This window comes from Mercenaria mercenaria, chromosome 11 (assembly GCF_021730395.1).
Source record: "Mercenaria mercenaria strain notata chromosome 11, MADL_Memer_1, whole genome shotgun sequence".
Taxonomy (NCBI): Eukaryota; Metazoa; Mollusca; class Bivalvia; order Venerida; family Veneridae; genus Mercenaria; species Mercenaria mercenaria.
This window is the reverse complement of record NC_069371.1, coordinates 49417448-49445365: the sequence shown is the minus strand read 5'-3', so window position 1 is coordinate 49445365 and position 27918 is coordinate 49417448. Positions and strand designations below refer to the sequence as shown.

At 36.2% G+C, this 27918-nt stretch overlaps 1 protein-coding gene across 1 annotated transcript; it reads right to left on the bottom strand.

The window, feature by feature from the left end:
- Window positions 1–955: 955 nt before the first annotated feature.
- Window positions 956–27618, bottom strand: LOC128546579 (E3 ubiquitin-protein ligase TRIM33-like). The gene is made up of 3 exons (XM_053517412.1): window positions 26370–27618; window positions 9591–9652; window positions 956–3148 (listed from the first exon to the last, which is right to left on the bottom strand). The coding sequence occupies exons 1-3, from the start codon at window positions 27328–27330 to the stop codon at window positions 3083–3085; spliced, it is 1089 nt and encodes a 362-aa protein (XP_053373387.1). The 5' UTR covers window positions 27331–27618; the 3' UTR covers window positions 956–3082.
- Between the last annotated feature and the right edge of the window lie 300 nt (window positions 27619–27918).

Genomic DNA, 27918 nt, shown 5'->3' with positions numbered 1-27918 from the left:
TGAAAATCAAGAACTTTGACCGTTCCGTTTTAATTTATATCGGCTAAATGGCCATGAAATACATTGATTTTTTCACTATTTCCCCCCTTTCCTACTACAGATATATCTTTATTTAGTAAGCATATTCCAAATGAAATAATTTACAAAACTGAACTTAGCTATATTCCTGAGTTTGACAAAATGTTATAACATTACTTTTAATGCGATTATGACAGAAAAGCGGCGAATTCCCTTAAAAAATACATGCGCCGCCTCCTCAAAGGAAATGTGGACTCGGAACGCTTTTAGTTTTTCTCCAAATGAAAGACAAGAGACGTTAGTACACACAGACCTTATATCAGTCTTATATCTCATACTTCGAAATTTTCGTAGGAAACCGGCGAACCACCTTGCGTTGTAAAAAGCAACATGTGAAATGCAAAGATTTTCATGTATATCAAAAATATGTTGAGAGTTTGGTAGTGTTTGTTCAGATTTGTCATTGCTAGGCGTTGTTGCCGTGTCGGTGCTGGCTGGGCTGCTGACAGGAGTTTTACTTGGTCACACTCCAATTATTGCACTGTGCTAGATACTTCTCCTCTAACACATTTCCGTAGTCAAATAAAATTTACAATGTCGACTATGAGCATCAACATATTTATTTAAAACATTACATGTTCTGTGAAAACAAGCATTTTGTTTTCAACAAAAATATATCGGTTTGAATTTTGAACAGGGTTTCGTGAAGTTTATAGCCTAAAATTGAGACATTTGTATCTCTATCACCCACTCGTAAGAATAATAAATAAAACTGAAAATTGAAATATCATAGATCTGATACTTGACTATGTACATGCACTTATGCGTTTATTTGTGTATATTTTTAGTTTAAACGTATGTTTATTTTGAAATTTACATAAAATAAACATCTGTGTTTATACTAATTTAGCTCTATTAACAAAGATTTTTTTTCAAAACTTGGAACCACGTTTAAGGCCCGTTTATTTCAGAAATATATACACTCAAAAAGACAAAATGAAACAATGATAGATATAATACTAGTTTATACATTTTTAGAATTCAATCATCCCTTTATTAAGTATTTTATATAAAACAATACCTAACACTAAACTAATGTTTGCTCCCTACAAAGAAGGTGGGTCGTTATTTGCATATAAAGATGAAAAGTCTAGAGCAAAATGAAAGTATAAAAAGAAATGCAAGGACATGTAATTTAACAAATAATGCTGATAAGCTGTGGTTTTAAATATATATTAACATTAAGCATTAAATCAAGTTAACTTTCTGAACTGCCAGCTTCAGATCTGTTATATTAACAAAATTATTCAAACAAAAATAGTAAATATCTAGGAGTGAGTTAAGTTTTAAGACCATAGCTGTGCGTTTATTATGAAGAGGGTTCGGAACGTTTATACTAGATATAGGTAATATATGAGCCGCACCATGAGAAAACCAACATAGTACGTTTGCGACCAGCATGGATCCAGACCAGCCTGCGCATCCGCGCAGTCTGGTCAGGATCCATGCTGTTCGCTTTCAAAGCCTATTGCAATAAGAGAAACTGTTAGCGAACAGCATGGATCCATGCAACAACCCACAATGCGATGCAATGCTTTAACCTTAAGCCTGCTAAATTTCTAAAATGGAATGTCCATCATTCAATTTTGGCAGTACATATTCAAAGGTGTAATCATTGAAAATGTACTGACTTAATAGCGAACAGTGCAGATCATGTTCTTTTTCTTGGTTTGCACTGTTTGCAAAGGCAAAACCAATTGCCGTCAGCAAGCTAAAGGTTAATGAATTTTCTATACAGTTTATTATATTTGTGCCACATGTCATCTGCATTTTAACCACTGTTTGATTCACGGCTTTTCCTCTTTATTTCTTTTTAAGAAAAAGATCACATGATTCCCAGTTACAGATTTGGAGGATCACACACTAAATCATACTCTTTTCATAAATGTTAAAACCTGTTATTCGACTGCTTTATTTAATTATAATATCCTGTATCTCTGCAGAAAGGATAGTAATATTGCCATCTTGTCTATAGTCTCTACTCTAAAGTACTATTGTTTTAAAATGCATGTTACCAATGCGTATTAGAAAAAATGCAAGATTCTGCACCGGGAACTCTCATACCCAATCTAGCGGTGCTTTTGAGTTTGCCTCCTATGCACTGAATTTCAACCATTTATATTACTAATGCACGCCTGGTAAACAACAGAGTTACCTCTTCTTGGGGTATACGCTAAATCGCTCTGTCGCAACTCCCGAGCTAGTACTCCCAAGTCATTTTCGGTACATTTTTATTTCCAAATGCACTGTATACTTTACAGCTATCTCACGACTACTCGATTTGCCTCTTAATATCAGTTAAAATGCAAATATTTGACAATGAAAATGCTTTCATGACGGGACGGCCAAATTCACTGCTAAATGAGCTTGCTGGTAAACACCACCACGACCACAAATCAAGAATAAATTAGCAAATCTTAAATTCTCTGTAAAGTTAAATCATATCTACATCGCCTACCATTCACCGATTTTTGATATTCGATACAATAATATTAAAAATGCAAAAGCGAGGATGACACTCACCTTTGATGACGTTCTTTTATCGCGACATGCACTAGCTCGGAAGTTGCGACAGAGCGATTTACCGTACACCTCTGGAAGAGGTAGCTTTGTTGTTTAACAGGCGTGTAATGTACACGCTTTACGAAACAACAAATATGAAGAAAAGGTTTGACAGCTGGCTTCAAAGTCCCATTATATCCTTCAGATAACAATCTTTCACAAATACATATTATATGTTGCAACATATAAAGATAGTATGACGCGAAACCGCTCAGTACTCCGCATCTGCATAGGCTAAATTTTAGTCACAAAACAACCTCAACATTTCTGTAAACGGTATAAAATTTGAAATACTGATAAATATTGTAATTCTTTGTGAACTGCTCTTAAGCGTTGATATGCTTGGTCTTCTGAAGTTCCTTAAGATAAACTATTCATACAAAAACTTGAAATATTGTGTAAGTTACACATTTGTAAACTTGTGAATCGTTTCCGAAGAAGGTTACTGTTGCTGACAGCCACTTCCTGCCTGACTTTGACCAGACGTTTGCTTTTTGATATCCTCTTCCTAAAAGAAAGGAAATTAAAGTAGAAATGCGCCCACAAGTTTACAACTCAAACCCTTTGGGGAAGTACTGACTTATAAAGAATTTATGTCTGTGGAAATGTGTAATACTGATAGCAGTTTAAGCTGATTTAGCATTTGATTCTATGATATATGAAATATCCGACATTTTGTATAATAAAATAATTAGTATTTCTGGTGAAATCAAAGTTATAAAAATCGAAAGGTCATAGTAATAGAACGTTTAAAAGCACATAGTTTGACCTAGCATGTGAAAATGCAAGGCGCGATTTTTAAAAAAATATGCAAACAAAATGTATTTCAAATACAATTCACAGCAAGACAGGTAAATGCTCACTATCAACAGGCGTCTCTACAGAATAACCAAACGACAAGCTCGTGCAAAATTTCATATTAACCAGAAAAAGAAAATGCATTGTTTGCCAGTGAAAGTCCGCAAAACTTTTCGAGTGAGAAAACGAAATGTTAGAAACGAATTATCGCAAGACGAATTTTTTAATCATTTTAAAGATTTATACTCAGATGATGATGTGTTCACAAATATAAACGTTGAAGAGTAGGTGAGTAGTGATGACTGTAATATTGTAAATGTAGAACAGTCAGATTTTGAATTTAGTATTGATGATGCTAATAAGGCCATTTCTTCCTTAAAGAGGGGGAAATGTGCTAGTATTTACAAGCTCATCTCTGAATATTAATCGGAAGTGCTTGTTTTCGGCAAGTTATTTAATTACATATTTAATGCATTGTACTAATATCCTGAATTTTGGTGAAAAGGTATTGCATACCAGTGCCTAAAAGGGCAACTTAAACCATGTAAATAATTATAGGGGCGTTACTCTCTAAACTGTTTGTTCTGTTAAATATGCGATTGCGCAAATGGGCTGAAGACAATAAATTACTGAAACGAATTTCAATTCGATTTTATAAAAAATAGAAGTACTGTAGACTGTATTTTTGCTCTATGATTGATAAAATAGGCAAATATAAAAAGAAAAAGGTTTATGCTTCATTCGTAGATTTCCTTAAATGTTTTGATATGATATACAGGAATGGCATTTTTTCAAATTCCTTAATGATGACGTGTCGTACAAAGTTGTATATACACTGACGAGATAAAGAAACGCCTCATTTAAAGTTGGCGTTTGTTTGTTACATAGTTGAAAATTGTTGGACAATGTCAGAAATGTACATGTACTCTAACCAACATATACATCCAAACGAAACTCGTACGATTGTTTCAGTCCATTGTTAAATTCATGTATCGGCTCATCATTTCCTCGTGCAGCCCGTGTGTGTCAACACTGGTTTTATTGAGAAAATTTTACACAGACACATTTTCAGAGAATTTCTGACAATTACGCAGCTTTTGATAATGCCGAGACTAAATTTCAAAGAAAGAGCCAAAGTTTAGGCCACGCTCGAATGTGAGCGAACGCAAAAACAAGTCGCTAGATGTTTCAACGTCTCTCGTTCGACAATTCTGCGTCTCCTTCGATGTGTCAGAGACACGAGAACGCTTATCGATAGGGTAGACCGCGCGTAATGTCAGTACGGCAGGACAGTCACATACGTCAATGCCACTTGCGTGGCAGATTGGTGACGGCTGAATTCACGTTACGTTTAGTAGTAAGTAACCATGGACAGCCTTTAAGTCGAAATACAGTGAGAAATCGGCTTAAAGAACGGGAAATTATCTATATAGTTCTTACGCTATGTCTCCGTCACCATCGTCTAATTTGGGCCCAAAACCACCGTGACCACCGTTGGCAGAAGTAGTGTTTAGTAATGAGTCACGTTTCAACTTACGGCACACCGATGGATGTATCCGTGTTTATAGACGACGCCGTGAATGCTCAGGTAAACATTGCGTTCTGCAGCACAATCCTTAGGGTGGGGGATGGAGTTATGGTCTAGGCAGCCATCAAACATAGGTTTAAGTCCAACTCGTCTTGCGCCAAGGTAATGTCACAGCCAGGCGTTACATCGACCAGATATTACATCCTGCGGTTGTCCCTATATTCCGTCAACGTCAAGCCTTGATCTTTCAGCATGACAAAGTGCTACCACACGTTGCACGTGTCACCAGGAAATATTTACGGACGAGTAACAATGACATTTTGCCTTGGTCGGCGTGCTCACCAATTGAATACGCCCAGGATTACCTTGGACGGCGGTTAGGTCAACGTTGCCCGCAGCCTGCCAACGTTAAGGAACTGATAGCAGCGCCCCACCAGAGGTAGCCAACGCGCAACCGATAGGGTCAGTGAAATTCCTCTGACCAGTCTATTGTCAATACTTAAAGCATAATTGCGAACTTGAAAACCTGTCGAATTAACCTCCAATTCTTTCAAATCATCAGAGTTGCGAATGGAAATGTTCTTTTCTAATTTGAATCACGGTTAACAAAATATTGTACAATTAGTTTAGATAAGGCGTTTCTTTTTCTCGTCAGTGTATGTTGCGAAGTATATACACTTGTATTAAATCTTGCGTGAAAACAAATGGGTCCCTTTCTGATTATTTCGACAAATATATTGGTGTAAAGCATAGGGAATCACTCCCGCCTCTTCTTTTTTCGTAAATGACATGTATCAAAACTTGCAAAATGATAATAATGAGGTGTTCACCTTGGATGAATTACAAATATACCTTTTACTATTTACAGACCACACAGCTTTATTTTCATGTTCTAAGGAAGGCTTAAAATTGTTACTTAACCAACTGCAAACGTATTGTAACAAGCAAATTCGATGAATTGGTATCCCCCGCCGAAAGGGTTTGTGGTAATAAATGGCAAAAAATATATCCGACAAAAAGTTAAGGATGTTAATAAGAAGCAAATAATTTCATTAGTCAAAATCAATTTAACAGAAAACAAATGTTTAATTAAAGAGTACATAATAAATGTATGATACTTTGATCCTGACTAAAGAATTTATTTTAAATGGGATATGCTTACTGTAATAAGCTTAGTTTAAAATTAAATGCAGTTAATTGAAATGTGAGCTTGAAGTTTAACTGGAACGAAATATTGTCTTTGAGTGGTTTGGCACCAGGTGTTGCTGTTTAACATGTTCATTTGAACTTAAAAGAACAGGTGTACTTAAGAGAACACAGGTAAGATATCTTGAACATGGCTGAGGGCAAGGTTTGTGCAGTCACAACTTAACATGTTGAAGGTTTGAACAGTTAACAAAAAAAGGAATGGAAATATATATATGTATATATATTTTTAAGGGGGTGGGGGTGCGGGGGAACGGGAGAGGAAACAAAATTTCACATGTTGATTATAAATATTGATGGAAAATTAAAAATTAAGAAAGTTGTATGTTGATAATTGTTGATAATCATGGAAGGTTTGAAAAAAAATCTGAAATAAGAAATGAAAAAAAAAAATTTGGGGTGGGGGGTGTGGGGGTTGGGGTTGGGAGGGGAAGGGGGTGTGACCAAGGCATGTGGGTGACCAGTTGTAGGTGCGCAACTTCACATGTTTATAATAAATGTTCACAGAAAAGAATGAAAGAAATTTAATGAAATTCTGCCAAATGGTAAGTTTGTTATGTACAAATATGTGGATTTTTAGACAATTAAAGGGCAATAACTCTGAAGTTACAAAAGAAATCCGTACAAAATTGTGTGTGCACAACCACATTATAGTGCTCTGAATTCTGTTAAAGTTTCATAGTTCAAGGTCAAATACATCAAAAGTTATGATGCAGAAATTGCCATATTTATAGATCTATAGTACCCTATATAGTTAGCACTAGAAACTTCTAAGGGTCATAACTCCGGTGTTACTTGGGCAATCTGTCTGAAACTTTATGGGCCCCATAACCTCAATAAGTTTGTTATGTACAAATATGTGGATTTTTATACAATTAAAGGGCAATAACTCTTAAATTTACAAATAAATCGGAACGAAATTGTGTGTACACAACCACATTATGGTGATCTAAATTCTGTTTAAGTTTCATAGTTCTAGGTCAAATATATCAAACGTTATGATGCAGAAATTGCCATATTTATAGTACCCTATATAGTTAACACTGGAAACTTCTAAGGGCCATAACTCTGGTGTTACTTGGGCAAACTGACTAAAACTTGACGGGCGCAAGAACTTACAGTGGTGAACATGTATAATATTATGAAGTTTTAAATAAATATTCCCAACCATTTCCTAGATATAGCTCCGGACGGACGGACGGAAGGACGGAAAGACGGATGGAAGGACGGACGGACGGACAACGCCAAAACTATATCCCTCCGACTTTCGTCGGGGGATAATAAATGAGGCATAACTGTAAATGTTGATTAAACAGTCGATATGGTGTTGAAATCTGGCAATAGGTTAGAAAACGTCCTGATATTCAAAGCAAACATTTATGCTTTAGCATACCTGTGATAGAACAGTACAGCATTATGGTATACAGTAACAACCACAATATGTATTAGACGTCACTTCAAAATTACAGATGCAAAAATAAGCCATGATATTTTTGAGGACATTTTTCTGTATTTCATTTTCTTCAGTACAACTTATTCCACGTCAAAAGGTTATGTTGGATTTAGTTCAATCCAAAAATGGCCCTTTTGATGTTGTCTAAAAGTGTGCAGATGTCAGATATTTCTGTGTCTGAGAGCTGCGGACTTGGATATTTCGGGGATGTTTTCAAAATGACTTGCATTTCATGAATGTTGATCCTGCGGAGGTGTGAAAGGGCCATCAGACGCAAATACGTTTTCTTACATTACAGATTCGGAAAGGTAATTAAAAAATGTAAAATTACCAGCCTAGCGAATCAACTGCTGAAAATGGATAAACGTTTTGGACCTAAAGAATTATTTTTTGTTTTAAGTACAATATTTGCATGTCCTTCTTACTTCTATATAGAAAATCTGACCCCTATCGATAATCAGCTTGAGGACTAGTTTTCGGTATGATAGATATCTTTAAATTTGTTAAAATGTAATCATTCTTTACACAACATGAGTTAATAATTTATCTATTTTCAAATAACTTTTCAAGAACCTGTGAATTACAGACTTTGTTAAATCAATAAAATGTTAGTGGTCTGGTTTGAAACGTCCACACGTGTATAGATAATTAAAGTATTGATCGAAATTTGTAGACTGAAATTGTACTTCCGCCTTCACATTTTCAGTTAAGAATATAAAATGTTTTATCATACGATAGAAATAGTTGACATTTCTCCTTTTACGTATTTATTGATCGTTTTAACTTTAATTTACAATTTACCATGTACTGTATAATTAACAAATCTAAAACAGTTTGGAAATAACAATCTATTGAAAAAATAACTTCACACACATTATTCCCGTCTATTACTTCATTAATTATGGAGCCTGTTAAACATCAAGGTACACACATGAATGATATTTGCCAATGAGGAATAGAAAAGCACGAATTCGTCGCATTGTTTATTCGTAAATTAAGTTTGCGCTTTAGGGATACAATAGTATAACACCTGCCTGAGACCTGGATACTAAGTATCCGTTTACCCAGCTATGCTTTTTAGAGGTCTATCACGGTTACCTACAGAATTTCGGGGGCTTTGTAGACAATAGTCTTAGCAACTGCAAACGAAACATGTGGCGATATTCAGTATCAACATTTATCATTTCTTTTTTGCATCATTACATATACAGCCAGTTCACTAAACTCAAAAGGAAGAGCACGGGTCTTAAGATAAATTAGACCACTAGGTGAAGCGTATATATACTAGGTTCTCCGTGACGATATGATAAAAAACACTGTATGAAGTAAATGCGCCCGCCGCATCTGATTCATGTGGAGAAGTTCCTTGCGAAGAAAAGGAAAGAACTGATACAGAATGAAAGAACACTGGCTAAGTTAACTGCATGTGTGATATAACTAAACTACTGTTGAAAACAGCGTTAAACCCAAAACAAACAAACAAATGCATCGTTTACCATGTATTCGAAGTAGTGTAAAATAAGGAATTGTTTAAGTTCCATAAGGCTTTTATTTTATTTTATGATATAAAAGATAAAGCTGACAGTCCAAATAGATGTTATGCAAAATTGCACTGTAAAAAGAAAAAAACATTACTTTCCGTACTGCACATAAATTCATATAGTTAAAGTCACAAAACGGGTAATGAAAAACAATAGATTCAATAATACTTTGAACTATGTTTTCATGAAAATCTTCTGTGCGGTTTAGATGATGTAGAGCACACAAGAAGATAAGCTATATGGCATTTGACCTACAAGTGTTACTTTTACCTTGGACCTAGAGACCTGCGTTGAGCGCTCTGCATGCATGTCGATTAGATGAAGAAAATAATTAATGCTAGTTTTATGAGTTTACAAGAGATATGGAGTACCTAGAATTTAAACTATTTGAACTCTGACGGCATTATTTGGAATAATACTTTACCTTACATCTTTGCATTGCCGCCCTTGTTTTTGTTCCCTTAGGATTGGCCCTTGGTGTCATTTCTGAAATTTAATGATAAAAAACAACTGATGTGAAATAATATTGGTGACATCAAATACAAATGTAACAGAAAACATGTTGGGCTTTGCTTGTCGGAATAATTTCAAGAACGAAGTCTGTGTTTCGTGAATCTGTTGTTTAATATCACGGTGCATACCGTTCCGTCTCACTATAAATACAGACTGTAAAATACTGATTTCCTTATTTATACATCACATCAAACATAAACTTTACTTAATTTTGGCAAAAATCAACTTTTTCTTTTGCATTTTTCAATTCTTTGACAAGAGAGTCATGTTGCTTTAGATTGCTCACCTGAGTTTCACAGTTTGTTTGAATATTTTTTTGTGACGTGATGCGCAGGGAAAATATCTTTGCAATTATTTTGAAATTGGGCCAGTATTAAACAGAATTTCCAGTATATACATATTTTGGAAACACTATATATACATATAAAAGAAAGAGTGCCAGACTGTCACAAAATGCTTGAAAAATAACATTAGAAAATATTACATAATGATGGTAGATTAATTCGCCTCTATGAATGAAATGTCCGTATGAATGGAACTCAACACTGTCGACTGCTTCGTTATAGATTATGAGTAGCTAATTAAACACACGCTGGTTCCGAGAAACAATCGTCGATATGAGTTATACTGTGCATTATTCGACGACCTGACATAACATGGAAAATAAAAAAAGTAGTATAGGCTCCGGTTTAGGGGCAAACAAACGGGCACCATCTTGGATGACCTAGTTACTATAAATAGTAACTCATTTGCATATAATAAATCATAATAAGTGCGCATGCGCGGCGGCCATTTTGAATTCTAATTTTAGAATGACGTATTTATGAGAAATGTTTTGGTTTAAGGAATGACCTCGCTCTGCTATTTATATCTCCCAGAAGTATATACAGCTGACCTAGTATAGACGCCGGTTTGGGGCAAACAAACGGGCGCCATCTTGGATGACCTAGTTACTATAGATAGTAACTCATTTGCATATAAGACATCATAATAAGTGCGCATGCGCGGCGGCCATTTTGAATACTAATTTTGGAATGTCGTATTTATGAGAAACGTTTTAGTTTAAGGAATGACCTCGCTCTACTATTTATATCTCTAGGAAGTATATAGAGCTGACTTATATACCTATTCTTGTTTTTGTTATATCCTTGTACTTAATATATAGAAACCCTTTCGCTTCCAGAATGTCGCGTAATGCGCACTCCATATCCACAAAATAATGACCTTCAGGCAAACTGTCCCACATGTCTCTATATGGATCATCAGTGTGTGAATGATGGAGAAGTCTACATTTAAATTCGTCCTGTTTCTTATATAGGCTGTTAACAATTCTACAAAAGTGTATGTGGAAATCCCAAGATGCACTTTACTGAAATGCGCCTCATATATCCATACTTTGTGATGTACTGGACACACTTCCTTTAGGTCAGACGCGGAGGAATTCATCATATTCTCGAATACTCCCGAGCTATTTTCCATGATTTCAGTTCAGAGGTCAGAATGATTTTGTCTGATGAAGGCGCTGTTATATACTTTTCAATTGGGGTGTTTTTAGTAACAATGGTCATTCCTATTAATTCTGATTGGCCGATTAAAAATAGATATTCCAGTTTGGAACAGCTTTGAACCAAACAAATGACTGACAAGTTTTAACAAGTAAGCTAGCCTTTCTTTGAGAATTAAACCAATGAGAACGCGTCATATCACTAGCCAATCAGAGCATTGGTATAAGCTATACTGACTAATCAGAACGTTGCTTTGGGAGTGAGTGAGTGAGTTGGGTTTTACGGCGAACCGGCACAAAATAGTCACATATCGCCGAGAAGAAGTCATATTGCAAACGCCAACTGTAAAGCATAAACATTGATGTAAAAATGTAAAGCATACCTAAAAACATCCATGTAAAAATGTAAAGAACACTATGAATAATGTAAAACATATCTAAAAACATCCATGTAAAATGTAAAGCATATTTGAAAACAGTTACGTAAAAATGTATGTACGTGTGTGTTAAAATATCAGCTGCAAACATAATAATATTGCAAGATGTAAATAAAAATAAGAAGTGTTAGATCTTTTGATATATTCCTATCTGCTTTAAAAACGATAAAATATTTCCGACTGAAACGTTGTCAAATAACTCTTTCAAAGATTGAATGTCATAATATTTACTGCGTTGTGTAGCAAAGTCATCACGGTCGATTAAAATATGTTTAATAGCGGTGTTTGACATGGTACACTTTCAGGTTGATCTTCTTTATTCAAAAGGTAAGAATGAGTCAAACGGGTATGACCTATTCGACAGCGAGAAAGGACAATTTTCTCCTTGCGGACAGATCTGTTATCTTGTTGCCATTCCCCTAGAGTAGGTTTGATATCATGAAGTTTATTGAATGAAGCATTGTTCCATGACGATTGCCATTTAGATAAAATGTATTTGTTTAAATTGGGCCTTAAATCGGTATGTGGTAATTTTAAATTGGATTGTGATAATGAAAGGGATTTCTTTGCTGCAGTATCAGCATCCTCATTTCCATGAATACGAAGATGACTGGGAATCCAACAAATATGATAGACTTTTTTCAAAGATAGTTCATGAACCCTGAGAAGAATATTTTGAATGAATGGATTTTCCATATTTCGGTAATGAATTGACTGTAAAACAGAAAGCGAGTCGGAAAAGATAATAAATTTTTCTTCACTATTTTATTTATATAAAATTTAGAGCTAAATCAATAGCTTTGGCCTCGGCTGAAAATATTGTTGCATTATTTGGCAAACGTAATTTTGACTGATGAAGGAGGCTGACAGCAGCACAGCCAACCTTTGATTCATCTTTTGAACCGTCTGTGTAAAATGCAAAATAGTCCTTGTAAGTTGATTTGATTTCATGATATTTGGACTTGAATATTTCAGGGTTTGTTTCAGACTTTCTCAAGGCAGTTTTCAAATCGAAAAGAACCGTATGGGTATGAAGGGTCCATGGTGGTGTATCTGGAATTGAATTTTCTTTAATACCATCGAATTCAAAGTCAGTTTCATTCATGGAAGATTTTATGCGAAATCTAAACGGTCTGATTTGGCTCTATTTATTATATTTCTCCCTGTAAATTCATTCACTGCCATTTTGGATATTAAAGTGTAAGGATCAGATAAGCTTACTGTGACGTATTTCTCGCATGAGTGATTTGACTTCCGGTTAAAGTTTATTGCCTTATAGTTCTGATCGAGACCTTTGGTTAGATACCCTACATGCCTAGCTTTAGTTCAATTATGAAGGAGTAAGCCGGAATTTAACGCTTGAGTGATTTTGGCTCATTATTCGGTCCCTCTTGGAAACACAATTATCAAAGTAAACATATTCCGAATCTTCTTAACGAGAACTGAGACCTTTCCAACGATACCTCACTTGACCAGGTTCGAATCTAGGAACGCGCAGAAAATACGAATTTTACGCATGATTGAATTCACTTCCGGTTTGAGTATACCAACTTAGGAATATACGTCATCTAGTCACTTTCACTGATTGCCTCAATATTCAAACCGAATCATATCGATCAAAGTGTCTTTAAAAGATATAAAAGTGCTCTTTTTTCAGCTTTAACTACTGTTTTATGCATTCTTGGGAAAAATTTTGTGCTGTTATTTTGCCAAGAGCCATTCTATACGGCTCATAGTCCAGCATGTAATATAACGGTATGTAGGGTCTTTCTACACAGTCGGAAAATATTTTTCCACAGAGATGGAAGCACATCCATCATTTATACTATTTAAAACTGCCTCTTTAGCCTACCTTTCATACAAAATTCAGCAACATGTTCAAGTCAGACTCACTTTAAAGTGCTCCTATCTACCAATTTCTCTTTGCATGATGATCAACACAACATAGCAAGCACATCTATGTAGATATTTACGGGTCCTTCAGGTTCCGTACTGATGTTTCAGGGGCAATAGGAATTTGGTTGCAAGCTATGTTCACACCACTTAAGTTCGTTCTATTTTCGGATGATATTTGCTAATGTATTTTCAGAGCATATATATCCATGTGGAGTTATTCATATTAAACTCTAGGGAGATATAAATAGCAGAGCGAGGTCATTCCTTAACGTTTCTCATAAAAACGTCATTCTAAAATTAGAAATCAAAATGGCCACCGCGCATGCGCACTTATTATTTCTTATATGCAAATGAGTTACTATTTACTAGTCTAGTAACTAGGTCATCCAAGATGGCGCCCGTTTGTTTGCCCCCAAACCGGCGCCTATACTACAAAGAAATATGAAATATCAATTAAAATGAACTTATAGTGATATGAATTATGTCAGGTCTTATATTTAGGGCTTAAGTTTTAAGAATCTATTCTTTCAGATCATTTGCTATAGGTACTACGGGACGTAATCGCTGCGTGGAATTGCCACAATAAGGTGAAAAGAAACAAATGACTACATTATACTATTTTGTAGGATATTTTTTATACTAAATTCGTTTTAAACATTCTGACGAATACTGAAAGGTATAATGTAAAAAGTGCTTTGTCACCAATTTGCTTAAAGGGTGAGGGCGTAGATGTAAGCGAGTTTTGTTTAAACAGACGTTTTCAACTGTTTTCAGGTAATATTAAGATAGTGGACCCGAATTGTCGGGGTGACATTAAATGTAGGAGAAAGAAAGACAACGTCCATTCACTACCGAGTCATTATTCCAACTCATTCAAATACAATTCATAACAAGAGACGTCACCGACGTCACGCGATACCCAAACAACGGCGCTTAATAATGGCGCGCATAATAACGACTTTTATATGTGTAACACTCCGGGGCCGCTCAAGTAACCTCATGATTATGAATAGTTCATCACTTATGAAAATAACGTAAGTGACACTCGATTAATCTCAATCACATTTAAAAATTTAGTGTCACTTCATCTTTAAATGGTAACGTCTCAGTTTATATCAGATATGATTAGCGTTCATTATCTTCGTCTGGGGTTACTTCCACTGGGTACAGTATGGATATTGGTCTGGTCGTTGAACCTCTACTGGATCGCACTACCGCTGCTCGAACTCGACCATCTCCGCTGGTGATAATATCTTGGATTATTCTTAGAGACCACTTATTTCTAGGATTGTGTTCGTCGTGGATTTGAATAACATCGGCGATTTTGACGGTATCGCCTTCCTTCCCGGATGTTCTGTGACGTTCTCTGAGGGACGTCAAATATTCATGTTTCCACTTAGACCAGAATTGTTCAATTATCGCTGACCTTATTCTAGACATCTTGTTGGCTGAGCCGTGGGTTAGGTTTTCTTCTCCGTTCACATGTCGGTTATCTGGATAGACAGGGGAGTTAATTCGCCGACCGTACAGAAGTTGAGATGGCGTAAGTGGGTCTTTATCAAGTGGATCAGACGATACGCATGTCAGTGGCCGATCATTTATGACGCATTCTACCTCCATAATAACAGTTTGAAGAACATCCATACTGACTAATGCTTTTCCAAGTACTTTCTTAATGCACTTTTTCGTTACACCAATTAAACGCTCCCAACAGCCACCATACCATGGTGCGTGTTGTGGAATGAATTTCCAAGTTATGCCAATGCTGTTAAGAACTTCTCCTTTCAAAATAGCAGCTGAGACACCAGTTACTGTAAATGACGGCGCTTCAAGAAGTCTGTCTTTTGGTAATGGTGGCGCGTCTGGTATTCGATATGGCTGACCTGTTACCTTTCTACAGGTGATACATTTGTGAATAATAGTCTTTACTCGTTGTCGTATGGCAGGAATCCAAAAGCCGCAGAAACGTGACTGTACTCTCTAAACCTGAGTGTAGGCTAGAAACATGAGCATTGGAAATAATCAAGTCTGTAAGTTTATCTTTTGGTGGTAGTAAATACGGATACTTGGTTCTTTCATGTAAAGCTGCATTTCCAATTCGTCCGCCACATCGAATGATTCTATCTTCATCCATAAATAAATCAAGCTGTCTGATGAGATTCGGTTTCGTCTGACGATAGTTCTTCTCAAAATACTTTATGATATCCGGGAAATTTTTCTTCTGCGCATACGCAATCAGTACTCTTGAGGCGGAATCAATTTCAAGAGAATTCAGCATTCCGTGTACCTTGTGTGCACTTCTACAATTACTGATGAACCTCAGTACATATGCTGTCACGTGCAAAATTCTTTTATATGAACTGAATCTGTTAACATTAAATATGTCTGCTACATTGCCGGAAGTGAATCCGTTCGCGTTGTGTTCTTCTGCGCTGACTGTACCTGCTACAGCTTCACATGTATCTGTAATACTTGTCACAAATGTTGCTATAGGATCCTCCCAAACAGGAAAGTTTTCTTCATGTAATACCCTGGAGGGTCCGTTCATCTACAATTATCTTTGAACTTTCCGAAGGAGATTCCTCTTGATAAGAGATCTGCAGGATTGGATTCCGTAGGACAATATCGCAATTCATGTGAATTTGTCAATGTCATGATTTCTTTAACTCTGTTTCCAATGAAAGGTTTCTGTGACTTTGGTGAACATAACCATTTGAGGACTATCTGACTATCGCTCCACAAAAACACACGTTTGCTGTAAATACTTGATGTGGTGTGGTCTCACAATCTTGCCCCAATAATTGCAGCTGATAATTCAAGCTTTGGTATGGTAAGTTGCATTAATGGCGCGACTTTGTTCTTTGCCATGACTAATTTACTCTTATTCCCAGAAACTAGGTAAGCGCATGCGCCATATGCTTTAAAACTGGCATCTGTGATAATATGCAATGTTCTATCTTCGGGCGTCGGGTTCGTGAAATAACACCTAGAGATTTCTGTTTCAAGCATTTCTCGATGTCTGACCTAATCTTTTTCCACTTTGAAATAACTTCTTCGGGTAAAATTTCGTCCCAGTCGAATTTCTTTTTGCACATGACTGTAACGGGACTAAGTATTTCAAGTGGGTCGAATATAGTTGAAGATTCCTTCAAGATTTCTGGTTTGGTAGTAAGTATGTCGTCTGTAAGAGCTAATTCCCTTTTCTTGTATGCAATTGTGTCCGATTTGGTACTCCACCGCATACCTAGTACTTTTGTCTGTTTGCCCTGGTCCATAATGCCCTCGGCTCTCGTGATATCTCACAAAGTTTCGTTATTAGACGCCCACGATCGAAGTTTAAATCCTGCTTCTTGAAAGACGCGTTGATCCGAGTGAAAGTAGTCTTCTAATGTCTGTTCATCTGGCACACTTGAAATCAGGTTATCAACGTACAAGTCCTTACGAAATGGTCTGCCAAACTACAATTGCTTGAGTTGATATGCTTCATAATAACTGCATTCAAGATAAAAGGAGAGCACGTTGCACCAAAAAGCACAGACCGGAAGTGGTATGTTTGCAGGGGGCTGTTCGGATCATCCGGGTCGCTGAGCCAGAAAAATCGTGTGACGTCACGGTCGCCCTCATCTAAGCCAACGTTGAGAAACGCTTTCTCAATATCTGCCGTAACGGCGTATTTATGATCTCTGAAGCGTAGAAGTATTGCAGTTAATGCATTCAAATGGGGTGGGGTATTGAGTAAACAGTCGTTCAAACTTGCAGAATCACCTCGCTGTTCCTGTTCTGCAATTATTTCACCACATTTTTTCAATAGAGCTGGTTCTTTTGACAATTTGCTAATTACATGTTCAGTCCTACGTCTAGCAATGGCTTCGTTTCTAGGTAGCGGTAAATGATTCTCTTTCCACTGTAACTTTGCGTAGTACCTTCCCTCTCTGAATGTAATTGCCGAACTCGGGTACCCTTCCAAGTATTTGTCGTATTCATTGTCATTTCGAAACCCTTCGGTTCCAAGCACTTCTACCTTCTAGAATTTCTCAAGATCTGTCTGCTCTGATACGTGTAGTGTAATAACATTCATCATTGAAGTAAGAGAAGGACTCTCTGTAGTCATGTTTAACAGTCTCGAAAGGAGGTATCCGATTTTAGATTGCACTGCGGTTGGGCCGTTTCCTCGAATAACTCGATCCTGCACAATATTCCAGTAGAAGTCGGCACCGATAAGTAGGGTAATTTCAAAATCATCACTCTCTGAAAGTGGGTGAGCTAATTTAAGTCCTTGCAAGTATGGGAGACTTGTTACTTCTCGATGACAGGTTTTCAGCGGAACAGCGATTTCCGGTACAATCAGAACGTTGATTGGGACATTACCTTCGTCTGTTTTTAAGTATATAGTGGTGGTATCTAAATGCCGAACTTGTCTCTGGTTCGCCCCAAATCCTGATAATTTGATAGACTCTCTTTCGGTAGGGGTCACGTGCAACCTTTTCGCCATACTTTCCGTCATGAACGACCTTCGTGCACCTTCATCAAATAATATATTTGCTTCCGCGGTTGTGTATTCCGACTGTATAGTAGAAACTGCCGTTTTAAGTAAAACTTCTTCCTTGGCATATGTGTTGGCAGAATGTAACATCACTGTGTCCGTGTCCTTTGCGCTGTGGGTTTCCTGGCTATATTTAGGTGCATTCTGGGTTGTCTGATCACTTCCGGTTTCTGTATTTCCTTTACATGGACTTGTGTGATGACGACGGGAGCATTTTCTACACACGGATGTGGACTTGCAGTCTGATATCTTGTGTTTTCCTAGGCAGTTGTAACATAACCGATCTCGCTCAGCAATTTTCATTCTGTCCTCAAAATTATTCATATTTTTACAGTCTGTACTCACATTGGATCCTTTACAGAACGCACAAAGTTTTTGATTCGCATATCGGGGTTGTTGGTAACTGACCTTTTTATTGGCCGGCCTTTCACTGTATTTGGCATTTGTCACAAATGATGCAGTATAGGGAAAACTCAGAGAGGACTCGAGATCATTTCCGGCATTAATAATTGTAAGTTCCTTAAGTAAGCATTTTCTAATGTCACTCAGACTCCACGTAGATGACCCGTGCTCACGTGTCATACCCTTATTATTTCTGCGGGCAATTTATTCAAAATAACCGGAACTAGCAATGAACCGTATGTGTCTTCTGTTTGGCCCAGTGATTCTAATGGGTAGAGACCACCAATTGTTTTCCCATAGACTTACATTATAACATTATGGCGTGTACGGCCTTCCATACATCGAAACATGTATATCTAACTACATATTTTTCAAGAACTATCTTAGTTCTACCAAAATATCGGACGAAAACCATATGAATAGTGATACTTTATTTAAGTAATTTTCGTGTGAATGAGATGACCCCCTGTTTACATCGTTGGCATGGCGGGAGAAATTCGTTTGATAAAACTTTTTTTCAATACACATAAAATGTAGCAAATTTTGTCAAAATGTATAATTAAATACTGTAAATGCAGTGAAAAAATATCAATTTTGAAAAAATAATCACTTCCTGGGTTTGTTTACATGACTGACCAATCAGAACGCACAGACGTTACCTTATTCCCAGGTATACACTTACCTCATTCCCAGTAAGTTCCCTGTACTTTTTTGAATTGGTGGTCTCTGACCTATAGATGAATGTTTTGTATCACATTTTCCAATTTTACAGTGATTTTGTCAAACATGATCTAATACCAAATGTCTCACAAAGTTTCATCAAGAAATGTTCAGTTTTAAGAAAGATATGGACAGTTTACTGAGGTCACCCCCTGTCGATTTATATGCCCAGATTCAGTCCCTGTCGTCGTCTGATTGCAATTTCTCGTGAAGATTTAAGTTATCTGCATTGGATTTGACTTGGAAGCTGAAATATGATTCATTCCGTAAAAAATAGAAATAAAGTCTATTAATTTTGATCATTCTCTGACATTACAGAGATAAAAATGAACCTTTCTGGCCCAAAAGCTCAGATAAAAATGGGCACATTTGTCCAAAAAAGAGGCCAAAATTTAAAAAATATTCAAATTTCACGCTTATTTTTGCACGAAAACGTCTTTCTACATCATATACAACAGATTTGTGGCCATTAACATTACCTGTGATGTCTTCCGACGAAAGTCATGTTTTAGCTCTAATATAGGGTAGAGACCACCAATTGTTTTCCCATAGACTTACATTATAACATTATGGCGTGTACGGCCTTCCATACATCGAAACATGTATATCTAACTACATATTTTTCAAGAACTATCTTAGTTCTACCAAAATATCGGACGAAAAACATATGAATAGTGATACTTTATTTAAGTAATTTTCGTGTGAATGAGATGACCCCCTGTTTACATCGTTGGCATGGCGGGAGAAATTCGTTTGATAAAACTTTTTTTCAATACACATAAAATGTAGCAAATTTTGTCAAAATGTATAATAAAATACTGTAAATGCAGTGAAAAATATCAATTTTGAAAAAATAATCACTTCCTGGGTTTGTTTACATGACTGACCAATCAGAACGCACAGACGTTACCTTATTCCCAGGTATACACTTACCTCATTCCTAGTAAGTTCCCTGTACTTTTTTGAATTGGTGGTCTCTGACCTAATCCTCTTATATAAATTTCTGTATTGTCATAAAAATGTCTGAGACTTGCAAATGAATATGCGCAGGCATATCAAGTAGCGCTTTCGTGTATGTTTGAATATAAGGATCTTACATGCCTGCCTGTGTAAGACGGGATTTTCCCTACCCGAGGGACAGTGTGGAATGGAAAACCGAGCGTTAGCCAGGTTTTTTTATCCATGCTGTCCCGAGGGTAGGGAAAACAGCTGTCTTACACAGGCAGACATGTTAGATAATTTTTCTTGCCTATCATGTTCAAAAGAGATCGTGGAGACAAATAGGTTTGGGTATTTCCTGACATTATTTATAGTTTATGACGTCACAATGGTACCAGTACTGTGTGACGTCACCTTAGTGCACGCTATTTTAGACAAGGTTTTTCCCTAGGGAAAGACAGGAATATCTATCCCAGGCGCGTGCTCGGATAAATGTATACTTTCCCCGCTAGGTAGGCAAGAATAATCTTTTCTCTTTGTCGGTATCTTTCATGTAGAAGTGATATGGCTTTCTGATAATTAGTGTTAGTAAGGGCAAATCCTGCTACAATTTGTAAGGCATCTTGTTTTAGCAAAGATTTCAAATAATTAAATTTCTGAACATTTGTAAGCGACGGGTTTGCATGTATAGCTGATTCATAGGAATCCCAGAAAGATTGCCATTCAAGAATACTGCCATTAAAAGTAGGAAGATCCAGTTTTGGCAGTCTGTGGTATATTGAGCTATGCACAGAGTTGTATGACTGTGAATGTGTACTAAAGTTCGGAAATGAAACTGTTTCACGATTATTCATATCTGACGATATTTCAGGCGGCTGAACATCTGCATTCTCAGTTGATTCCAATGGGCGTGTAAATGATCGGGCCACGATGTTTAAATTTGAATTTTTTACCTTTATCATCTTCTTGATTTTGTTGATTGTAGACTGTAGAATGTAGATATAATCATCTTGCTCTATAACTTCTCTCTCTATTACATCTTCTTTGTCTTCGGTGAGACTGTCTATTATTGTCTTGTGTAGATCATTGATGCTTTGAAGTTTCTTCTCCAGTGAATAAAGAATTTTCTCGTTTTCCTCGTCTTCTGTCTGGTCAGTCACTTCTAACTTCGCCGCAAGTTTCGCTACAGCTCCTTTATATCCTTTTAGAATAGCACGCAATTTTGATGTATTCATTTTTTCAAAAGTTCATTAATGCAGCTTTACTATTTATTCGACTCTTCACGGCACCAAAATATCGGGGTGACATTAAATGTAGGAGAAAGAAAGACAACGTCCATTCACTACCGAGTCATTATTTCAACTCATTCAAATACAAAAGATAACAAGAGACGTCACCGACATCACGCGATATCCAAACGACGGCGCCTAATAATGGCGCGCATAATAACGTCTTTTATATATGTAACAGCTAATGTTTAACAATTGCATTAACTTGATACAGTCCTGAAGTTATATTTTCGCACTGTGTTTCATCTTTAAACGACTTACCGTGTCGTTGTTGTTTTTTTGTTTTTTTAATTTGTTAATTTTGTATAAATTAAGTCTTTTTTTCTCCAGCTGAAACAGAGACTAATTTCAAGCGAAAGCCATTGCGCAAAACGATCGCAGATAATTCATATTACCATTTTTTTTCTAAATGAAACCTCAAAGTATTGCGTAACAATTATAAAACACAAAATAAAATTGTGATAAAATTTTTCTGGGGAGCCTCGAGTAAAAGGATTTAATCGGACAGAAATTAAGCTCGAATTCTTAAAAATTATGGCCTTGCTTTCTGCATTCATAAAGAACCATTGGGCAGAAGTAAAACCTACCTACCTACATTTCTTCCAAACTTTGTAATCTAAAGAATAAATGCAAAATCAAGAACTTTTACGAATGTAATTAAGTATTTTCAGATATGTCTAAACATTCACCCTTCAGGTTAAATTTATTTTAAACAGCATGAAATAGCTAATCAAATAAAACATTTCCGCTTTTGTACGACAGATCAATGATAATAAGTCTTGAAAACAAAAAGACCACCCCCCCCCCCCCCCGCCAAAAAAAAAAGAGTTTATCTCGCTTGAAAAATGAAATATAATGAAGAAAGTTTGGTCCTAGTGGGGCTTGAACATACGCCCTCCTGAAAAATTAGTTTAAGTAATCTCATGGTAGGAATTGAATACTCTTCAAAAAAGGAGTCAGTACATTATTACGGGTATGTCAATTTTCCTAACCATCGTATTAGGGACGCAGCATGATTAGAATCATTAACAGTCCGGTTTATAGAGGGGTTCGAGCCCAAAATATCTCTCATACCGACAAGAAAATCGCCCCATCTGATAAGTGTTCATACATTCATACATGATGTGTGTGTGTGTGTGTGTGGGTGGGGGGGGGGGGCGGGGGGGGGTTGCATATCGAAATATAGATGTTGTGTTTGTTACCTTTATATTTTATCTGATATTATGTCCGTCAATGTTTATTATCGCTTCTTTAGAAACATATATAAACGGTTATGGCATGCCAGTTGTCCAATAATAACCCAGGTTCACGGTCGAAAAACTAGGATTAACAATAGATAAACTAGGTTTTTGAACGTAAAACCAGGTTTTTCTAATACTTACCCATACTTTGCAGCAAAAACACGCCGGTGAACCAAGGTTTCAACTAGGTTTTTCAATTGAACTTTGAATTTCGGCGGTTATTCTAAGTTCACGAGCGTGAACCTATCTTTACGGGAGTAAACCAGGGTTTACGAGTGTAAACTATAGTTTACGAACGTGAACATATGTTAACGATCGAGAACTTAGGTTTACGACCGTGAACATGGGTTAACGACCGTAAACATAGGTTCATGCTCATGAACAAAGGTTAATGACCAAAAATCATAGTTTTGTTCGAGAAACCAAGTTTTTCGAATGTAATCCTAGGTTCTTGTTCGTAAGCTATGGTTCACGCTCGTAAACCCAAGTTCATGGTCGTAAACATAGCTTTATGTTCGTAAACAATGGTTCTCGGCAATCAAATTATCCAATAATTTCATTCCCGGTCGGAAAACTAGGATAATCGAATACTAACATACATTTTCCAGCGAACACACAAGATAACGCGCGTAAACTATAGTTTACTCTCTTGAACCCATGTTTAGGTCCGATACACTAGATTTCTCGATTGAACTTTAACTTGGATGCACAAGTTAATCAAGATGGTTCATCACAACAATACCCTATGCTCGCCTTAGTTTGATATGGAAAACCCATTATATCTAAGATTTTGCAAACATCTTTCCCGCACAGTTTTCATTCAGTGTTTTGTGGAAGCCAGCCTTTCTGTACTTTCAGTACTTTGATTATTATAGTGGAATGATCTAAAGAAAGGACATCGGACATTATGCTAGGGATTTTGCCCTAAGTTCAATGCTATTTCTTGACTTCGATAGCCGATAGTTTTATATAATAGCTTCAAATACTGATAAATAAGTTATATTTCTATCAAACTGTCACAAAAAATAGTTTTATTTCGTATTCGTTTTCTTGAAATTCGAACAGTTTGTAACTAAGGGTCATATTTTTGAAAAATTTAAAATGTGTATTTTTAGTTAAAATAAGCATTGGCATTTAAGGTCTGTCTACTATGAAATATTTTAACACATTAAATAGACTTATACCATGCAGATTATCAGTTTAATTGACATTTTTGAAAATAAACGAAACGGACAAAATAGAAGTGGAACAAATCTTTTGGTCCCGAACTGTACTTCAGTTATTTCCACCCGAGTACCCATGATAACTGATGCATTGATCATAGCCTGTTGTTTGTTTTCTATACATCTATTGCTATACTGTATTTATACACATGTACAATACTGATCGGGCATTATGTGGAGGATTATTATTGAATACAAGCTGTGGTGTAGCTGGCCATACATTGGCGTAGTTGGCCTTTTTCAGTTGAAACGGAGGGGTGCAGGAGACTGCCTATTCCACTGTGGGACAGAACTTCACTAGCTAGTATCAACATTTATATAGATATTCTTGGGGTGTCTGTGTTAGTTCTTTGAGGTCCTTACTAGTATTTCGTTTGGCTTCAAAATAAGTTTCAGACGTGCGAGCGAATTGATGTTAATTTTGGGGGTGTCAGTGTTAGTTCTGGGCGAGTCAGTATTAGTTCTATGGGTGTCAGTGTAAGTTCTGGAAGCAACTGGGTTAGTTAATGAGATGGTATCTGGTGTAGTACTGTTAGGGTATAGGATGCTGGATCGCATAAAAGCAAACGTTGCTCTTAAAATGCATTCTAGGTTCGCTTCAATTGTGTCCTACAAAAGGTAAAAAAATTGCACCAAAGTGGCACTATTCCCATAGAAGTTCGTCTGTATTTCTTTGTCATGTTTACGTTGAAGACACAAATGTAATATGTCTAAGCCACTTGTACGAGAGACGCAGTTGTCTCAATCCTGCTGATGACACTCAATTGACGGATTTAGACTGTCAAGAGGTAATAGATCTGATTGAAAAATTCATAAGATATAATTATAGCGATCTGTTTGCTTTCTAGCTTGACTTTCTATGTCCGCTATTTATTTAGTTTAGTGCTTTCTGTGCTTTACAAAAATGAATAAAGCTGTAGATATGTAAGGTTTAGGAAACACTATCCCCCCTGTGACCAAGTACCTTTTTTTGCAGCATACGTATATAATAATTATTTACAAAGGCATGTGAACTATTTTGTTGCGTCACTGGGGGGAAAGATGTTTAAAACGTAAAAATGATTTATGTTCATATTTTAATAGAAAAGAGAATGAGAAATGTCTACAAAGTCTTCTTTGTTGTTCATAAACTTGTAAAATGAAGTCGCATTTATAATTTTGACATCGAGCCATCGGTTTTAGAGGACATGATTTTTTAAAATGTTTCAATAAAACCACGCAGAGAAAAATAGCCCCGTCTCTTGATGTCCATGTTTTTTTTTTAAATCAATACAGATTAAGAAAATTTGGAAGAATGCCAGTACTATCTAAAATGTTCCATATAGACATAAAGAGAAAACATTCCCTGCTCCTTGACCGTCATAATTTTTTTTTTAAAAAAGCAAAATGACTGGAAGGTGGAAAAGTGGTTTAACTGGCTTAGCAGTTTAGCAGAAGGTGTTCTTTAAAGAAATTGTGGTCGACAGACGAACGATGGACATCTATCAGTAATTAAAATATGAGCACTTTGTTTGAATCTTTGTTTATCTTATTACGAAACACATAGTGTTGTCACACTGTATGTGTACTTTTGTTCAGTTATGAACTAAACAGGTTATATTGTCATTTCTTGTCGATATTTGGTAGCTCAAGACAGGTGTGTTTTCAATCTATACAAATTAAATTCTTCTTGTATATATCCCGCATCTTTGTCATAATTTCGTTCTGCGCATTTCTATGCATACAGACATAACCACTGTACAAAATGATCGCAGATAATTCATTTATACCAATAATTTTGATAAAGGAAATCTCAAAGTATATGTTAACAATTATAAAACACAAAATAAAACTGTCGATAACATTTTTTTTTTCTGGGGAGCCTCAAGTAAAAGGATTTAATCGGACAGAAATTTAGCTCCAACACTGAAAAAATATGGCCGAGTCCTGTGAGACTGTTTTAAATTTTGCTCTCTACATTCAAAAATAACCATGGGGCAGAAGTAAAATCTACCTACATTTCTTCCACAATATGTAAACTAAAGAGTAAAGGCAATACTAGAACTTTTACCGCATGTAACTCAGTATTTTCAAAGATGTCTAACCCTGCACCCTTCTGTATTAGAGGTAAAATACACTTTAAACAGCAAGAAATGACTTATCAAATGAAAAATTTCGGGTTCTGTACATTAAATCAATAATAAGTCTTGCAAAAACAGTTTAACTTACTAGAAAAAAAGAAATATAAAGATAAAAAAAGTTTGGTCCTAGTTGGGCTTGAACCTACGCCCTCTGGAAAAATTAGTCAAAGTAGCTTTATTGTAGTAATTGAATACTCTTCAAAAAGGAGGTACGCTATTACGGGTCCATTACCTTAATTTAGATGAAAGCATATGTCTATTTTAATAACAAAAATAATAACATATTACTTTAGAATTATTACTAGATCAAGAGATTTTTATATTATCTTGAAACAATAACCATGTTTTTGTTTAAGAATGCTTTGTATTATAATACCTTCTTTCTTTACGGTGACCTTGTCATTTCTGCTTTTCTGATCTGCCATAGAATCACTACTTTTCTGTGAATCTTGTTTAGTGCGAACAAACGCCGGAACCTCGAAACCAGCTCGCTTTAAGTTTAGTTTAGGAGCGATGATATTGAGCAGCCGTTGGTCAGGTACAAATGTGATTTTCTCAATATTACTAAATTCTACTTGTAGCTGGGCTATTGCATTTTCAGATTCGAGAACCTTTGGCTTGCACTCAACTGAGTGGATAAACAGCGACCTCCCGTGGTAGATTTCTGCGTTTGTTTCCTTTTTAATTTCTGCTAATTTTATTGAAAGTAGTTTGCAATTTTTCCCCAGCTGGGTAAGCAGGCTTTCATTTTTAGACCTTAAACGATTTAACTCATCTTCAGCATTGTCCAAATACTCAATAATATCTGTTCTAAACTCTCTTAGTTCTCTAATTGCGCGTTCATGCATCGACATCACTTCTCTCTTATCATCTTGAATTTTCTTCTCACTATCTTTGATTGCAGACGTCATTTTCTCAAGTTTTCTGACCAGGCTTTTGAATTCATCATTTTCTTTGAAATCTTCAGATATATCCTTTATAAATTCAGGCTTACAAGCACCATGTCCGCTTATCATACAGTCACCACACCCTACAACATTGTGCATACGGCAGTAATATTTAATCGTTTCTTCTCCATGGTGTTTACATTTCTCTAAATCCTCAGCTCTGTCAGACGACGCTGACGGATGGCCCGCATCAACTAAAACATGATTTCTACATTGCCTCGCTTTAAGATGATGTTGGAAGCACGTGTTGCACATATATTCCTTACACTCCCGACATACGCCATTCGCACTTGTCGTGACATGTATATCTTGACATGGTTCACAAAGTGTATCCGTTACCGCAGTACCTACATTTTTGTCTTTACTAGGTCTTTTTCCAGAGACTTCCATAGTGAAGTTTATATTTTAGTTCATATCTCAACAGTCCCAAATGTCATAATAATATGAATTTAATATTGTAGATAATTATTGATCGCACACAGTTGTTCAATGAAATCCGATAATATCACTTCCTTGTCAACCAGGTAAAATAAACTAGATAAAGACGTTATTTACAAACCTCAATTTATACACATATAGATATCGCACAGTATTATGGCGTTTTGAAATGTAAACAAACAAGACAATAACATAATATTATAAGATTAAGTCAGTATAGTTCAACGTCAATAAGTGAGGCGTGACTTATCCGCTATCCTCGGTGTTTACCGCTGTATTGTTATGAGCAGACACGCCTCGATGCATAAAGTTGATCTATACACTACGTTTACGACGCAAACACTGATTCCTCGTTGGCCGACCAGTAACGGTATACTTCTTAGTCGGGAGTTCGATCCCCAGATCCGTTTTTGTTTTATTTTTAAAACTGTACATGTATTTAATTTCTTTTTTTCAATACGATTCATCGAAGACAACATGAGCCTAACTTGTTCACTAACTTATATATGTCACTATTAACAGGTAATCATGTTTAGATAC

What these genes read in the sequence shown, in the direction of transcription:
- LOC128546579 (XM_053517412.1), bottom strand. Translation starts at nt 27,330, where the DNA reads ATGGAAGTCTCTGGAAAAAGACCTAGTAAAGACAAAAATGTAGGTACT. An exon ending in GGTCACCGTAAAGAAAGAAG is followed by an intron (nt 9,653 to 26,369) that starts GTATTATAATAC and finishes ATTAAATTTCAG; the next exon opens with AAATGACACCAAGGGCCAAT. An exon ending in CGGCAATGCAAAGATGTAAG is followed by an intron (nt 3,149 to 9,590) that starts GTAAAGTATTAT and finishes CCTTTCTTTTAG; the next exon opens with GAAGAGGATATCAAAAAGCA.